Here is a 12,719-nt window from a genome sequence, read left to right as displayed (position 1 = left end):
GTGTCCCTAATACGAAGATCATCTCCTCTGTATCCTGTTTCTGTGAAAATGGCTCTAACAAATTGCCAGCATCTTACATGTGCAAACAACAACTGTCTCCAAGATGAAAACTAATTGGGAAATAAAAATAAAATTGATGGGTTACAATCTTTCTTTTTCTTCTCTTGCTTCCTGACTGATAGGCCTACCAGAGGGGCAGGGAAAAAAGTCCTTTTTCTTTCTAAATCGTTCTACTAGTGTCATATTGATTCTCTCTCAAGTACACCCCGTGGTCTCAGATGATCACATATTTTCTTACGTTCCTTGTATTGATACAGCACCTTGGCTCATGGGTTGACATGCGTTGCTTGTACTGGGGCGACACTGCTCATCGTTGATATTCCTGGGGTGTACCAAGCCTCCCCGGCATGAAACAAGGGAACAGGTTGTTTCACAACAGTACTCTCATTCTTTGAAAAGTGATTATTGTTCACTCCAAGTGCTACCTTAAGTCTCTGTCAGCGTTGCTTAACGTTGCTCTTGACCTCTACAACAATACTTGAGTTCGTTTGTGTCTCTGTGGATGCAGGAAAAAAAAATTCCTCAGCTGAGTATCAAGATATTCTACTGTTACACTATTTGTAAGAAAAAAAGTTGTATTATAAGGTGTCTGAAAGAATACAAGGTGACCTGCCTGCACACCGTTGCTTTGGCTCTCTTTCTTACCTTTGTATTCTCCCATCCCCCTCCCTCTGTTTCAGCTAGCCGTGAGGTGGTTGGAACACAACTGCCATTACCAGTACATGGATGAGCTCCTGCAGTATATCCGCTTCGGCCTGATGGACGTGGATACTCTGCATACAGTTGCCCTGTCCCATCCCCTCGTCCAGGCAAGTGAAACTGCAACAGCTCTTGTCAATGAGGCCCTGGAATACCACCAGAGCATCTATGCGCAGCCCGTTTGGCAAACTCGCAGGACCAAACCGCGGTTCCAGTCAGACACTCTGTATATCATTGGCGGGAAAAAGCGTGAGGTCTGTAAAGTCAAGGAACTTCGGTACTTCAATCCCGTTGACCAGGAGAATGCTCTCATAGCTGCCATTGCCAACTGGAGTGAGCTGGCTCCCATGCCCGTGGGAAGGAGCCACCATTGTGTGGCAGTCATGGGGGACTTTCTGTTTGTAGCGGGCGGAGAAGTTGAGCATGCTAGTGGCCGGACGTGTGCCGTGAGGACTGCCTGTCGCTATGACCCCCGTAGTAATTCCTGGGCCGAGATAGCACCCATGAAAAACTGCCGGGAGCATTTTGTGCTGGGTGCCATGGATGAATACCTCTATGCGGTTGGGGGTAGAAATGAACTGCGCCAGGTTCTGCCTACAGTTGAGCGATATTGCCCCAAGAAGAACAAATGGACTTTTGTGCAGTCCTTTGACCGATCCCTTTCATGTCATGCTGGATATGTGGCTGATGGTCTTCTTTGGATATCAGGTAGAACATGCCTCATAATGTTGGATTTATCAAAAAAACACTTTCGCTGTGGCGTAAATTTAAAAGTCGAGCTTTGGTAGTCATGGCCATGTATAATTGAACCACTGAACCAAGGATGCCATGTTAGCTAATTAACATTCATTTATTGGGCACCAGCTCTATAGAGAGCAATGTTAATTGGAAGTAATTGACCTTTCTGTGACTTTCTGAGTGATTAAAGTATAAGGTGGAAATTAATGGCCCATCACATCCTTTTTCTATACCAAACCTTCTATTGTTTAGATTGTCCGTTTTTGATACTCATGGATTGTTTTACACACCTTGTGGTTTATCCAGGTTCTTCACTTTTTTTTTTTTTTTTTTTAAATCATCCTGGGCTGCTTGACTAGGAGATGTTTCATCAAAGACAGGGCAGGCAAAGTAAAAACCCAAGAAATCCATTTTGATGGGTATAACAATGGGTATATATACCAGGTAGGAGCCATGCCGTTCATGGAAGGAAGGGATTTAAGTTATTGACTAAAATAATGTTCTTGTATTATCTGTGGATTGTAGTTACACCTGACAACCTAAATTCCTTATTCTTGCTTACTCTCCCATTATTACTGATTATTTGGGGGTACTTATTATTTTAGTTTACATTTTCTTCAGTTTTTTTAAAGCCTTTTGATTATGAAAAAAGAGGCTAGTATAATGAACTCTGTGTACCCATGACCCAATTTCAGCAGTATTCCACTCATTGCCAGTCTTGTTTCATCCATACCACACACTGCTGTACACCCCTCATGGCTACCTTTTCACTGGTACAGAAGAAGTCTCTGAGGCAGAAGTTATCAACATCACATTATCAACCTATATTTTCCAATCCAATTCTTGAAAAGACCTAAACTGTCCTTTGAAAAGGTTGCCTATTGGGGAAGAAAGTTCCATCTTCTCTCAGTTGGAGGATACTCATTTTGTAACCCAGATGGCACTTGTTGAATTTCCATGTCAAGGACAAAGAAAAATAGGAAAATCAGATAATTTAAATACTAAGAGTAACTTTGAGATGTTTGTACTTAGAAGACACAATCACTTTTTTTTTTTTTTTTTAAGTCTCTATGTCTTAATCCCTTTCATGTATTTCACCCATCCCCCTACCTACCCCCCCACTGGCAAGCACCAGTGTAGTGTGTTCTCTGTATTTATGATTCTCTTTCTGGTGTTTTTTGTTTGCTTGTTCATTTGTTTTGTTTTTTTAGGCTCCACCCATAAGTGAAATTATATAGTATTTGTCTTTTTCTGACTTATTTTACTTAACATAATACCCTCTAGGTCCATCTATGTTGTCACACATGGCAAGACCTCATTCTTTTTTTTATGGCTGAGTAATATTCTGTTATGGATATCTTCTTTATCCATTCATATATCAGTGGACACTTGGGCTGCTTCCATAATTTTGCTGTTGGACATAATACTGCAATAAATATAGGGGTGCATAAATCTTTTCAAATTAGTGTTTCTGTATTCTGGATAAATACCCCATAGTGGAATTACCAGATCGTATGGTAGTTGTACTTTTTTTTAAGGATTTTATTTGTTTATCTGAGAGAGAGAGAGAGAGAGCACAAGCAGGAGGAGCTGCAGAGGGAAAGGGAGAAGCAGACTTCCCATGGAGCAGGGAGCCCAATGCAGGGCTCGATCCCAGGACCCTGAGATCATGACCTGAGCTGAAGGTAGGCGCTTAATCAACTGAGCCACCTAGGTGACCCTCCTTCATCAATGTTTTATAATTTTTAGAGTACAGGTCTTTCACTTTCTTGGTTAAATTTATTTGTAGGTAGGGCACCTGGGTGGCTCAGACGGTTAAGTGTCTGCCTTCGGCTCAGGTCATGATCCCAGGGTCCTGGGATCGAGTCCCGCATCAGGCTCCCTGCTCAGCGGGGAGCCTGCTTCTCCCTCTGCCTCTGCCTCTCTCTCTCTCTCTCTGACTCTCATGAATAAATAAATAAAACATTAAAAAAATTATTTGTAGGTATTTTATTCTTTTTGGCACAATTATAAATGGGATTGTTTTCTTAATTTCTCTTTCTGCTACTTATTAGTGTATAGAAATTCAACAAATTTTCATATATTGATTTTGTGTTCTGTAACTTCACTGTATTCATTTGTCAGTTTTAGTAGTTTTTTTTGGTTGAGTCTTTAGGATTTTCTGTATATAGTATTATTTCATCTGCAAACAGTGAAAATATTACTTTTTCCTTACAAATTTGGATGCCTTTCATTTTTTTTTTTTCCTGGTCTGGTTGCTGCGGCCAGGACTTCCAGTACTACGTTGAATAAAAGTAGTGAGAGAGTGGACATCCATGTCTTGTTCCTAATCTTAGAGGAAAAGCTCTCTCATTTTTTATCCCTTTAAGTATGATGTTAGCTGTGGGTTTGTCATATATGGGCCTTTACTATGTTGAGGTATGTTCCACCTAATCCTACTTTGTTTAGGGTTTTTTATCATGAATATGATGTACTTTGTTAAATGGTTTTTCTGCATCTATTGAAATGATCGTATGGTTTTTATTCTTTCTCTTATTGATGTGATGTATCATGTTGATAAATTTGTGCATATTGAACCACTCTTGCATCCCAGGAATAAATCCCACTTGATCGTGGTGAATTATTTTTTTAATGTGTTGTTGGATTTGGTTTGCTAATCTTTTGTTGAGGATTTTTGCGTCTGTGTTTCATCAGAGATACTGCCCTGTGTCTTTATCTGGTTTTGGTATCAGGGTAACACTGGCCTCATAGAATGAATTTGGAGGCTTCCCTTCCTCTTCTATTTTTTGGAATAGTTTGAGAAGAATGGGTATTAACTCTTCTTTAAATGTTTGGTAGAATTCACCTGTGAAGCTGTCTGGTCTGGACTTTTGTTTTTGGGAGTTTTCAGATTACTGATTTAATTTCACTGCTAGTAATCCATCTGTTCAAATATTCTATTTCTTCCTGATTCAGTTTTGGGAAGTTATATGATTCTAGGAATTTATCCAGTTCTTCTAGGTTGTCCAATTTGTTGGCATATAATTTTTCATAATATTCTCTTATAATCCTTTGTATTTCTGTACTGTTGGTTGTTACTTTTCCTCTTTCATTTTTGGATTTGAGTCCTCTCTCTCTTTTTTTTTCTTTTTGATGAGTCTGGCTAAAGGTTTAATCATTACAAAGAACCAGCTCCTGGTTTCATTGATCTGTTCTATTGTGGAGTTTTTTGCTCTTTTTTGTTTTGTTTTAGTTCCTGTTTCATTTATTTCTGCTCTAGTCTGTGTTATTTCCTTGTTTCTACTGGTTTTTTATTTATTTATTTATTTGTTTGTTTATTTATTTATTTAATTTTTTAGTCATCTTTTTCTAGCTCCTTTAGGTATAAGGTTAGGTTGCTTATTTGAGATTTTCCTTGCTTCTTGAGGTAGGTCTGTGTTACTATAAATGTCCCTCTTAGAACAGCTTTTGCTATATCCCAAAGATTTTGGACCATTGTGTTACAATTTTCATTTATCTCCAAGTATTTTTGGATTTCCTCTTTGATGCCTTAGGTGACCCATTCATTGTTTAGCATCATGTTATTTAACCTCCATGTATTTGTGTTCTTTCCAGGTTTTTTTCTCATGATTGATTTCTAGTTTCATAGTGTTGGGATCAGAAAAGATGTGTGGTATGACTTGTCTTTTTGAATTTGTTGATACTTTTTTTGTGGCCTAATGTGTGATCTATTGTAGAGGATGTTCCATGTGCAATAGAAAAGAATGTGTATTCTGCTGTTTCATGGTGGAATGTTCTGAATGTATCTGTTGGATCCATCTGGTCCAATGTGTCATTCAAAGCCACTGTTCCTTGTTGATTTTATGTTTGAATGATCTATCCATTGATGTAAGTGTGGGGCTTCCTATTTTGTATTACTACAAAGTCCCCTACTATTTTGTATTACTATTGATTACTTCCCTTATGTTTGTTATTAGCTGCTTTATGTATTTAGGTGCTCCCCTGTAGGGTGCATAAATATTTACGATTGTTATATCTTCTTATTGAATTGTTCCCTTTATGATTATATAGTGTCCTTCTTTGTCTCTTATTACATACAGTCTTTTTTGAAAGTCTGTTTTGTTTGATATAAGTATTGCTACCCTGGCTTTCTTTTTTACTTCCATTTGCATGATAAATGCTTTTCCATCCCTTTACTTTCCATCTGCATGTGTCTTTAAGTCTTAAATGAATCTTTTGTAGGCTGCATATTGATGGGTCTTGCTTTTTTATCCATTCTGTCACCCTGTGTCTTTTGATTAGAGTGTTTAGTGCATTTACATTCAAAGTAATAATTGATAGGCATGTACTTACTGACATTTTGTGACTTGTTTTATGGTTGTGCTTATAGTTCTTCTCTATTCCTATCTTTTCTTGCTCTCTTCTCTCATGGTTCATTGACTTTCTTTAGTGATATACTTGGATTCCTTTCTCTTTGTTTTTTTCATAACTCTTACTGGTTTTTGATTTGCGGTTACTATTAGGTACATATATAACATCTTATGCATACAGCAGTCTATATTAAGTTGATGGTCACTTAAGTTTGAATGTATTTTTTTACCGCCCCCTCCACGTTTTAAGTATGTATATGGTGTCATACTTCACATCCTTTTATTCTGTGAATCCCTTGACTGATTTTTTAAAAAGATTTATTTATTTATTTTAGAGAGAGAGACAGAGAACACAAGCAGGAGGGGCAGACGGAGAGAGAATGTGAAGCAGACTCCATCTCAAGCCGGGAGCCTGATCCAGGGCTTGATCTCAGGACCCTAAGATCGGACCTGAGCCAAAACCAAGAGTCAGACAATTAACCAACTCTACCACCCAGGCGCCCCATCTTGACTGATTTTTTAAAAAGATTTATTTACTTATTTGAAAGAGAGAGTGTGTGTGTGCAAGTGGGATGGGAGGGGCAGAGGGAGAGGGAGACAAACAGACTCCCTGCTGAGTGGGGACCCTGATAGGACCCTGAGATCATGACCTGAGCTGAAATCAAGAGTCGGAGGCTTAACTGACTGAGCCACCCAGGCACCCCCTCCTTGACTGATTTTTATAGATATACTTAATTTTACTGCTTTTGTGTTTCCTGCTTTTCTTACTCTTACTTATGCTCTTTCCTTTCCCCTCAAAAAGTCCTCTTTCACATTTCTTGTAGGGCTGGTTTAGTAGTCATGAGTTCCTTTAACTTTTGTTTGTCTGGGAAACTCTTTCTATCTCTTTCTATTCTGAATGATAGCCTTACTGGACAGAATATTCTTGCCTTCAGGGTTTTTTCCCTTCAGCACTCTGAATATATCATGCCACTCACTCCCTTCTGACCTGCAAAGTTTGTGCTGAAAAATCAGCTGATAGCCCTGTGGGGTTTCCCTTGTATGTAACCATTTTCTTTTCTCTTGCTGCTTTTAAAATTCTCTGTTTATTACTACTTTCTGCCATTTTAATTACTATGTGTCTTGGTGTGTACCTCCTTGGGTTGAATTTGTTGGGGCCTCTCTGTGGCTCCTGGATCTGGATTTCTCTTTTCTTCCCCAGATTCAGGAAGTTTTCAGCTAATATTTCTTCAAATAAATTCTCTGCCCCCTTTTCTCCCTCTTCTCCTTCTGGGATCCCTATAATATGAATGTTATTATGCTTGATGGTATCTTAGTTGCCTAAGTTTATTTTCATTTATTATTATTTTTTTCTCTCCTGTTCAGCTTGATTGCTTTCCATTATTCAGTCCTTTAGGTCACTGATCTGTTCTTCTGCTTCCTCTAGTGTACTATTTATTCCATCTAGTATACATTTAATTTCAGTTATCAAGTCCTTTATCTCTGATGGGTTCTTTTTATTGTTTCCTATCTCTTTGTTAAGGGTCTCACTGAGCTCCTCTTCTGTTTTCTCTAGTCAAGTGAGTATTTTTAGGACCATTACTTTAAATTCTCTCAGGCATATTACTTATCTCTGTTTTGTTTATGTCTTTTGCTGTGATTTTGTCCTGTTCTTTCTTTTTGTACATATTCTCCTGTCTCCTCATTTTGTGTAACTCTTGTGTCTGTTTCTATGTGTGAGAAAAGTCAGCTACATCTGCTGCTCTTGAAAGTAGTGGCCTTATGAAGAACATGTCCTATAGTGCCCTGCAGTGCAATGTCTGCTCTTCACCAGAACCTGGCACGTCAGGGGTGTCTTGAATGTGTGTTGTGTATACCCTGCTCTTGTGGTTCAGCTGCATTTGCCTTTCGTCCAGTCATCTGCAATGGCTCTCTTTGCCTATTGTGGTCAGGGCTTGGTCCTTGTGTTGTTAGTGAGCCAGGGTGGGGCCGCCTTTGGATTAAGTTGAGTCAGACCAGGTATTTGCCAGAGATGTAGTATCACTGAACTGCAGGAGAATGTGGGGATGGGGTGTGTGGTGCCAGCAAGATTTGTGTTGGTGAGGGGCGCCTGGGTGGCTCAGTTGGTTAAGCAACTGCCTTCGGCTCAGGTCATGATCCTGGAGTCCCGGGATCGAGTCCCGCATCGGACTCCCTGCTCAGCGGGGAGTCTGCTTCTCCCTCTGATCCTCCCCCTCTCATGCTCTCGGTCTCCCATTCTCTCTCTCAGATAAATAAATAAAAAATCTTTAAAAAAAAAAAAAAAAAAAAAAGGTTTGTGTTGGTGAGAGGGGACTTGCAGCTGCCTCCGCCAAGGCAGGCAGGGATGGAGGAGATCGACCCAGAGACACATTCAGGGGCAGGTCAAGTGGTGTTCGCAAGGTTTGTGTGGTTCTGCTGTGGGAGGGGATCTGGAGCTGAGGCCTGGCTGGTGGGGGTGTGTCTGCAAGACAACATGGGGTGGGTGCTTTTAGCAAGTTAGGTGCTGTGCTGGTTCCAGCACGTGTCCATTTATCTAGGCTGGGGTGGGGGAGGGAAATGGTGCCCACCAGCTATTTTCTTCCTGGAAAAATCTCAGTGATCCCTGTCCCTCCAGCATGCACTCTGAGATTAATAAACAAATTACCCTCCTGTATGCCCCAGGTGTTTTTCAAACTGCTGCTTCTGTGCTGTATCTATGTGGGACTGTTTGTTGTGCTTTCTCTTTAAAGGTGGGGAATCAGGTTCCTCTCACCCTCCCAGCCCACAAGCCTGCTGATTTTTTAAAGTTCCAGGTTTTAAACCCCTCTGATTGTAAGATATTGTGAATTTTGTCCCCTCTGCTTTTCAAAAACAAATGCTATGGGGATTCATCTTCCCTGTGTAGGCTTCCTGGTGTGAGAGTCTTTTCTTTCCCCTCTGTGGGCTGCTGACAGTCCTAGAGGTCCGTTTAGCTCTTGACTGCACCTCTGCCCTTCTTACCCTCTTTGATGTAGCCTCTTCTCTACATTTAGTTGTGGAGAGTCTGTTCTGCCATCTTAGGGTCATATTTTGTGTTATTTATGCTGAGGTGGTTGTTATCTAGTTGTATCTGCAAGACAAGGTGAGCTTAGGTTCCTCCTGCTCTGCCATCTTCTTCAGAAGTCCTGATCATACAGTTTTTATTTTTTGTTTTGTTAATGTGATGTATCATGTTGATTGATTTGTGGATATTGAACTGTCATCCCAGGAATAAATCCCACTTGATTATGGTGAATGATCCCAGTGTATTGTTAGATTTAGTTTGCTCATCTTTTGTTGAGGAATTTTACATCTATGTTCATCAGGGATATTGGCCTGTAGTTTTCTTTTTTTGTAGTGTTTTCATCTGGTTTTGGGTGATGCTAGCCTCACAGAATGAATTTGGAAGCTTCCCTTCCTCTTCTATTTTTTGGAATAGTTTGAGAAGAATAGGTATTAACTCTTCTTTAAATGTTTGGTAGAATTCACCTGTGAAGCTGTCTGGTCCTAGACTTTTGTTTGTTGGGAGTTTTTGATAACCAGTTCAATCTCGTTACTAATAATTTGTCTGCTTGGATTTTCCATTTCTTCCTGGATTCAGTTTTGGAAGATTATATGTTTCTAGGAATTTATCAGTTTTTTTCTAGTTTGTTCAGTTTGTGGACATAAAATTTCTCATAGATGGGGTGCCTGGGTGGCTCAGTTGGTTAAACTTCCAACTCTTGGTTTTGGCTCAGGTCATGATCTCAGGGTTTTGAGATTGAGCCCTGCGTTAGGCTCCATGCTCAACACAGGGTCTGCTTGGGATTCTTTCCCTCTTCCTCTTCCTACCTCCTGCCACTATCCCCCACTCACGCTATCTCTCTCCCTGTCTCAAATATATAAATATATATTTATATATAAATATATAAAATCTTAAAATTTTTCATAATTATTCAATTCTTATATTTTGGTGATGTTTGTTGTTACTTCTCCATCTTCATTTCTGATTTTATTTCTTTGAGTCCTCTTCTCTTCTTGATGAGTCAGTCTAAAGGTTTATCAGTTTTGTTTATCTTTTAGAGGAACCATCTCTTGGTTCCACTGATCTTGTCTGTTGTTTTTTTATTCTCTGTTTCAGTTACTTTCACTCTGAACTTTATTGTTTTCTTCTTTCTACTAACCTTGGGCTTTGTTCTTATTTTTCTAGTGCTTTTAGGTGTAAGGTTAAGTTGTTTATTTGAAATTTTTTGTTACTTGAGGTACGCCTGTATCACTGTAAACTTCCCTCTTAGATCTGCTTTTGCTGCATCCCAAAGATTTTCGACCATTGTGTTTTCATTTTCATTTGTCTCCGTGTATTATTTCATTTCCTCTTTGATTTCTTCATTGGCCCAATTTTTGTTCATTTAATAGCATGTTGTTTAGCCTTCATGTGTTTGTGTTTTTTCCATTTTTTCTTCTTCTAATTGATTTCTAGTTTTGTACATTTATGGTCAGAAAAGGTACTTGATATGGTTTCAATCTTCTTAAATTTATTGAGACTTGTTTTGTTGCCTAACATGTGATCTCTCTTGGGGAATGTCCCATGTGCACTTGAAAATAATTTATATTCTGCTGTTTTGAGTTGGAATGTTTTGTATATATCTGTTAAGTCCATCTGGTTTAATGTGTCATTGAAAGACACTCTTCCCTTATTGATTTTCTGTCTGGATTATTTATCCATTGATAAAAGTGGGAGAAGCAATCACCTTTAAGTAAATCTTGAGGACTTCTCAGCTTTCTTCAATAATCTTCTCTAGTTGTTTAACATCTGCTCTGACAAAATTCTCCCTTGCATTTAAATTAAATTCATTTGTATTCTGCCCATTTTTCCTTCTGCTGTCCTCAATAACCAGGGAGATAGCCATAGTCTTGGCTTCTCAGGATAATGCCTCAATTATTGACAATTCATTGATTTTCATTAAAGAAACGTAGCTCATGTCAGGATTTAAGTGCTCCATAATTAATGAATGAAGTTAAGAATTGGATTAACGAAGAGGACAAATGAGATGGATCCAATAAATTGCTGGTCTTATATACCAAATAAACATTAGATATGAGTGTGAACATTAGTATATGCAGATATATTTAGATAAAAACTTCATTTATCTTTTGTTTAAATATATATTTCAATATTTAAGAAAACAACCACCAGGACTATGTCTTGTTGGTTTTGCTGAAGAAATTTCAAACTTGGATACAAATAAGCCTTTGCTAATAGAAGGAACAGATCTGTGCTTGACTTGGGCAACAAAACAATAATGGGTTAATAAAATCAATGTAATTTATATTCTCTTCCAACTTACATTCCTTCCATTGATTCATTTAGTTTTCATTTGTTGTTAATGCATTCCCAAATTTGCTTTGCATTTCTAAATTTTATGTGAATTTCTCATAAATCTTTTAAGAAATATTTTCTATTTTCTTACTATAAAACTAGCTTTTAGAAAAAAAAATGCTGCAGTTTCCCTTACATATTCTTAAAGATATGACTACTTAACCTCTTCTTTAGTGAGGCCTTAGAAAAACACAGAAGCCTGTCCTAGACTGGCTAGATCTATCATTCTGGTATCAAGCTGATTTCTCTTTCAATACAGAGGTCTGTATGTTTCCTTTTCCATTTTATTAAATGTATCAACTTATTATAGATCTTATTGCTCTATCACTTTGTTTTTTCCCCCACTGTGAAAAGAAATACATTTTCTTTGTTCTTCTTTTGCACTAATGTATGCTGCCTGTGTTAACCATACTTAATGAAAACAATCACAACTTTCTCAGGTTTGTTTCTCCCTACTGTGTACTTGAGATGAAAAACTCACTTCCCTGTGTACAGTACAATACCTTTAATTGGAAAGAAAAGGAAATCACCAGTGACATTTCTAATACCTTCAGTAGTCTGCCTCTTTCCTCAGGACCAGCTTATAATAAATCAATTATGAATCTAACCATGGATGGGGAGGGGTACTAGATTTGCTAATGGCCCCCTTAAAAAAAACAAGGCAGGTATATGTCACCCTATTATTGATTTAGAAGTGTTACCCAGCTTTGTTGTTGCAAATAAAAATATTTGAGGCTATTCCTTATCCTTTACCAAGTAATCAAATATTTCCAATTTAATTGATGGGGACTTGGGTCATTGGCATACTTCTGGTAGTTTGCAAGCTTTGCCTGAGGTGAAGGAAGTAAAGATTTTAGAATGTGGATTTTAGGAGCTTATTTCTGTTCCATAAAATGCAAAGTGAATGTTTCTTTAGAGATTCAATATTTCTGGCATGTTCACTGCCTCTGCATACTCCCTCCCTTTTCTCTGTCCATTTTGGGGTCAGGACACCTTGAAACATGTCCATGGTTTTTAAAATGAGACAAGCAGAGATGAATTCAGAAAATCAGGCTGTATGGATATGCCCATTAGCATTTAATTTAAGACGTTAGAGATAGTCAAATTTTACAGGCTCCTGTAGCATTTGACACTGTGACCCAATTCACAAATGCTCCACATCATTTCTACTTGAAATTCACAATACTGAAGCAAAAGAAGCATTAAATATCCTGCAGTTGTGCTTTAAAAGGTATGCTCTCCATTGTGAGATATTGTTTGTGAACTACTAAAAAGATGTGTTTTTGTGAGTGAAAATTAATCCTGAGCTCATCTTGCAGAACAACTAACCTTTTCATTTTTGTCAAATGGCACCAAAATAATGGGAAGCTAACCACAAAATTAGTGCTTTAAAACTATAAAAAAAAAGACAAATGGTACTACATTTATTCAAAAGCAGTATTTAGTGCTTTCTTGATTCTCTTGGTGAATGCTACATCCTTATTAAGTCTTGTGCTGGTTCATAGATAAATGAGATT

At 38.2% G+C, this 12,719-nt stretch overlaps 1 protein-coding gene across 12 annotated transcripts in view; it reads left to right on the top strand.

Moving 5' to 3' along the window:
* KLHL32 (kelch like family member 32) overlaps positions 1-12,719 on the top strand; it is a 261,971-nt gene that overhangs the window by 187,449 nt on the left and 61,803 nt on the right. For 7 of the 12 annotated variants that reach the window (XR_004300015.1, XM_032408205.1, XM_032408204.1 and 4 more), the window contains one exon: positions 741-1,467. Coding sequence is in view for 10 of the 12 variants with exons in the window: in XM_032408205.1 (XP_032264096.1) it covers positions 741-1,467 (727 nt within the window). In the remaining 2 variants the exon portion in view is untranslated. Of the gene's footprint in view, positions 1-740; positions 1,468-6,181; positions 6,315-12,719 lie in introns of those variants that run through there. The other 5 variants (XM_032408206.1, XM_032408209.1, XM_032408210.1 and 2 more) reach the window with 5 other exon arrangements.

This window comes from Phoca vitulina, unplaced genomic scaffold (genome assembly GCF_004348235.1).
Source record: "Phoca vitulina isolate PV1807 unplaced genomic scaffold, GSC_HSeal_1.0 scaffold9, whole genome shotgun sequence".
In the NCBI taxonomy this organism is placed as follows: Eukaryota; Metazoa; Chordata; class Mammalia; order Carnivora; family Phocidae; genus Phoca; species Phoca vitulina.
This window is presented reverse-complemented; position numbering and strand designations above follow the sequence as displayed.